This window comes from Mandrillus leucophaeus, unplaced genomic scaffold (genome assembly GCF_000951045.1).
Source record: "Mandrillus leucophaeus isolate KB7577 unplaced genomic scaffold, Mleu.le_1.0 Scaffold257, whole genome shotgun sequence".
Taxonomy (NCBI): domain Eukaryota; kingdom Metazoa; phylum Chordata; class Mammalia; order Primates; family Cercopithecidae; genus Mandrillus; species Mandrillus leucophaeus.
The window spans coordinates 1881517-1886862 of record NW_012102665.1 but is presented as its reverse complement, the minus strand read 5'-3'; the positions used below and the strand labels follow the sequence as shown (position 1 = coordinate 1886862).

At 40.6% G+C, this 5346-nt stretch overlaps 1 protein-coding gene across 1 annotated transcript in view; it reads left to right on the top strand.

The window, feature by feature from the left end:
• GNAL (guanine nucleotide binding protein (G protein), alpha activating activity polypeptide, olfactory type) overlaps window positions 1–5346 on the top strand; it is a 164520-nt gene continuing 159174 nt past the window's right edge. Inside the window, exons 1-3 of the mRNA XM_011983932.1 lie at window positions 1–125; window positions 829–883; window positions 1024–1143. Coding sequence (XP_011839322.1) covers window positions 1–125; window positions 829–883; window positions 1024–1143 — 300 coding nt within the window. The remainder of the gene's footprint in view (window positions 126–828; window positions 884–1023; window positions 1144–5346) is intronic.

Sequence of the window (5346 nt, the reverse complement as noted above, 5' to 3'; positions counted from 1 at the left end):
ATGGCAGCGATATCCGGACACAGTTCACAGCCTACTTTCTGTTTGTTTGCAGGGGCTGGTGAGTCTGGGAAAAGCACTATCGTCAAACAGATGAGGATCCTGCACGTCAATGGGTTTAATCCCGAGTAAGAATGATCAGTTTCGGTTTTGCTTCCCAACTGCATGCAAACTTCGTCTCTCCCAAACGTCCCAGAAGTGCTTTCTCTAAACAATGTATTTGATAATTGAGTGGACATTCAAGGGGGAAAAAATTAGATATTTGCTGTTGGATTTGGTATATTTAGGCAAATCCTCCTTCTGCTAGTGTCTAATTTAAAAAAAAAAAAACTTGCTTAACAAAATATGGTTTATAGGTATTCTTGGAGTATTGATCTGTATTACTGGTATTGCTCTGAGCACACTTAACCAATAGCTCAGTATATTTTTTCAATATAATATTTGTCTGCATCTATTTCAGTTTATAACTATCAGCATATTCTCCATGGGATAGACCTAGGTAAAATACATTTACAAGTGTAGCTGCATTGTTATATTTATATGCAGTATTCATAGCGATTTTGCCTTGTTTTTATGTAAGCTGCATGGTTGTTTAAAGCTATAGAGTTAAAAAATATGTGCATTCAAGTTTGTTTAGAGCGCAAATGAGAAAAGGAGGGTGCTTTCCTTTCCCAGATAAAACCTTTGCAGATGTTGTGTTGGGGGATGATACTGACCTCTGGTGAAACCAGTCTAGGTCAGTGCTGTAGCTGGAAATTTAAAATCCCACTCAATTGATTGGAATCAGTGTTAAGGGTAAATTAAGCTAATAACAACTCTCTTTTAATACAGGGAAAAGAAACAGAAAATTCTGGACATCCGGAAAAATGTTAAAGATGCTATCGTGGTAAGGACTTTTTTAAATGATTGTTTACTAGAAAGGTCAGGTGTGCTTCATTCTAAAACTTTAGACAGAAATTACATATTGTAGATTATCATACAGGGAGCCTCAATGTTTATCCATATTTTTTTCTTGTTCCATTTTAGACAATTGTTTCAGCAATGAGTACTATAATACCTCCAGTTCCGCTGGCCAACCCTGAAAACCAGTTTCGATCAGACTACATCAAGAGCATAGCCCCTATCACTGACTTTGAATATTCCCAGGTAAGAAGTGCTTCCTGAAATAGTCTAACTAGTGAAAGATGGAACCATTTTTAATAAGGTTTCTTGTTGAGAATCAATATTGATACTAATTCATTATTAACTTTCTTTGAAATCCAGCTCTCTAAATGCCTAAGAGAAATATTTATTCTGTACCAAAATATTTATGTTTGTTAAAAATATTAACTACAGCCAGGGGCAGTGGCTCACACCTGTAATCCTAGCACTTTGGGACGTCAAGGTGGGCGGATTGCCTGAGGTCAGGAGTTCAAGACCAGTCTGGCCAACATGGTAAAACCCCATCTCTATAAAAAATACAAAAAAGTTAGCTGGGCTTGGTGGTGTGCGCCTATAATCCCAGCTACTCAGGGGGCTGAGGCAGGGGAATTGCTTGATCCAGGGAGGTGGAGGTTGCAGTGAGCCCAGATCATGCCGCTGCATTCCAGCCTGAACGACAGAGCGAGATTCCCATCTAAAAAAAAAAAAATTAACTACAATGGCATTGCAAGACATGCTTTTATGAGTGTACGAGGAAGGCTGATAATCAGGAAGGCAGCATACCTTTAAGAAATGTTGATGGTGCTCTTTTCCCTGTCTGTATTCTTAAACTAACAATTAAGCAGTTTCCCAGATAACAACAGTAGAAATTACATGAGTAGAGAAAAATACTTATGGTGGGTAATTGTCTCCCTGGGAATTACAGAAACAGCAGAATTCAGTTTACTCTTAAGATGCACAGACTTCAGATCAATTAACAGAAGAATGCATTGTTTAAAAAATGATAGCATGGATCACTTCTGAATGTTTATCATATTAAAATGCAGTTTGGTTCACATCTGCATTATTTAGGGCTGCTTTTCCTAATCACTTGGATGGCAGTATTGCTTATGCAAAAGAGTGACATCAATATTAGTTTTCTCTCATTTTCAGAATATACATTTCTTTAAAATATTTGGTCATTTCATAAAGCATGTTTCAAAGGAAAAGTATTTGTTAAGCTTCTCAGAAAGTCATTTTTGTTACAGTGCACCAGAAGAGTGTGTGTGTGTGTATGTGTGTGTGTGTGTATGTGTGTGTGTGTGTTTGTGTCTGTATTCAGCAATACCAGTATTTCAGAGTTTGTATTGCCTGGCATGGTGGTTTGGAGACATACTTCCTTCTCAGAATCCTCTCTTTGAAGGGAAGCATGTGGAGAAACTGATGTGTAAAATAGAGAGGCCCTGCCCTGCCTGCAAGGCCCGTGTCCCCCAGCTCACCCCACCCCTTCTCTCCAGAGCACCATTGTCCTGTGGGCTCTGTGTTGGGATGGCTAATAAGAATGACTTTTTTTGTTTGTTTGTTTGAGACGGAGTCTTGCTCTGTTGCCCAGGCTGGAGTGCTGTGGCGCGATTTCGGCTCACTGCAAGCTCTGCCTCCCGGGTTCACACCATGCTCCTGCCTCAGCCTCCTGAGTACCTGGGACTACAGGCGCCGCCACCACGCCCGGCTAGTTTTTTTGGTATTTTTAGTAGAGACAGGGTTTCACCACGTTAGGGATGGTCTTGATCTCCTGACCTCGTGATCTGCCCGTCTCGGCCTCCCAAAGTGCTGGGATTACAGGCATGAGCCACCACGCCCGGCCAAAAATGACTTTTTTAAAAAGCTTTTATTTTCATCCTTTAATATGACTTTTGCTTCTGATGAGCATACCAATGTAGAGCCAGTGATATCTGTGGAATTTCTAAAATGGAGGAGTGAGCAGTGGCACGCTGGCTAGAAGAAGGGGCCAGGCATCTGGCCCCATGTTTTTAATTGGATGGCTTGGAGAGGGCAAGGAGTTGACATGGCAGGGGAAAGGGTAGGCAGAAGATGCTCCAGCCACACCAGGATCCTCCGCTAACTGGAGGTGCAGGTGTCCTCCCGGTTCTCACTGATACTGTGTACACTGGCAAAATCACCCAGAACTACATGGTCCTGGTTGAAATTGGGAGTGGTGTTTCCTTTCAACTTCAGATTTAGACATTTATAGAAAAGCATCTGAGTTCTCAGATTTATCCTATCTTGTTTGCCTAAAAGTAATCATAAAATATCTTATATATTTGGGGGAAATGCTATTCTTAACATCTAGTGAGAAATTAAAATTAAGATTTATTAGTCAGTCTCATGTCTTCTTTCTCCTGTTCATGACAGTCTCACGGTTGATGAGGCATCCCATATTCAACCCCAAATCCAGAAACAATTGGTAACTCCCACCTGTATTATCTAAGGACTCCAAAGCAGCTAGTTTGTGAAGTGTTTTTGTAGCTAAATCATGAACATTTTTATTTAAAAACTTGAGAAACCATTTGCTCTGAATGCATATATTTTCATATAGATAAATTAAGGTTACTTAAAAGTTATTATCAGAAAGCATAATTAATTGTCATTATAATAAAGGAGAGTTTAGCACCAGCAGATGCAAATGTAATTACAGTGCTCTTTCAGAGGTAATATTTTGTGGGAGTTAGTTTTACTGGTGTTTTTTAAGTCTAACATTCTGTTGTCTTAAATGTCTACACACATGTCAGATGAGAGTATATTTTATGTATATATTTATGTATATTTTTATATTTTAATATAGCCCAGACTTATATAAATAAGGAAATTAATGTTAAATATGCAACATTCCTTCTGAAAATGCCATTTTTAATTTTAACATGCACAGAATTTTCATGACATTTATTTCATAGTGCTTGGAAATATTTTTATTACTTATTAAATTGTGTAGTTCTTGGTTTCATATTTTGATGATCCTCATTCAGAATGATATCGAGACAAATCTGACTTATATGCTCCATGGGAAAATTGACTTTTATTTACAAGAATGTATGTTTTTTGTAACGTACAAGTAGATTTTACGAGTAGAGCTAAATCAAGTATTTTAATGGTAAACAAAACACTGTTTTACTCAATCCAGTACTTTTTTGAGATTGAATCCTTGAGAAAGCCTGTCAGTGTCACGGTTCAATTATTTGAGGGTCTTAAGTGAATTTTCCCGTAGGGATAAGATAACTTTTGAACCACCTACATTATATTAAAGTTAAAAATTAATTTTAGGGTTCTTCAATTTAAGAAGGAAAATGAGAATAATAACTTGGAAACAAACATCTTGAGAGTTTTCTCTGAGAGCATTGCAATGGGGTCAATGCGGGGGGGTTGCTCTTTGGGTCTTTTGGTCTTTGTGGTGTCTTTCATTTGAATTTCAGTTGAATTCCATGAATCTGAAGTTGTAATGGAAAGCAGGCAAATGTGGTTAGCACCTGTCAGCCAAGGGCTGCTGTGGGAAGGTCAGAGAGATTCGGAGGCTGGATCTTACCGTCGGCCTTACAGGCCAGGTGTGTCCGGACACACGAAGCTTTGGAGGGTTCTAAGAAATGGAGCCGTGAGATCTCATGTGTTTCATCAACATCACTCTGGCTGTGGGTGGAAAACGGATTGTGGGGACGCAGGAGTTGAAGGAGGGTAGCCACTTCGGAGACCATTGTAATAATACAGAGGAAAGGTAATGGGACAGCTTGCAGTGGGAGGGGATCATGGGGGTGGAGGAAAGTGGTCTGAGTTGGGGTTTATTTTGGAAACAGAACCATTTAGACTTGTTGGCATGTGGATGTGAGTACTGAGGGGAAACAGACCAATCGAGAATGACTCTGAGCGTTTGGGTCTGAATTTCTGCATGGAAGGTAGAAACAGGTTGGGAGGAGGCAGGTATGAGGAGGTTTTGTTTTCCTAGTGAGTTGGAGGTGACTATTTGGACATCTAAGTGGAGACGCCAGGTGGACAGTTGGATGTGTGAGGCCCCAGGAAGAGCCACTGCAGAAGGAAGGGATGTCAGCGGTGGGCAGTGCTGACCGGGGAGTCAAGACAAACATTAAAGTAACCTGACTTTGGCAGCTTCAAGGTCACCGGTGACCTTGATGAGGACCCGGGTGGCGGGTGTTGAGGAGAGAATGTGATGTGAGCAGGGGGAGGTGGCAGGGCCAGATGAGGCTTTGTGCAGGTTTTGCTGTGGAGGAAGCGTGAGGAGCCAGGCAGCAGCTGGGAAGGTAGGTGAGGTCAAGAGAGGGTTTCTTTAAGATGAAAGATACAAAAGCCCGTCTGAATGAAAAGGGCTGGAATCGCTTGGTAAAGCAGGAGAAAATGACAATACAGAAGAAAGAGGCTGTGTATGGCAGGAGTCCAGTCCTCGAG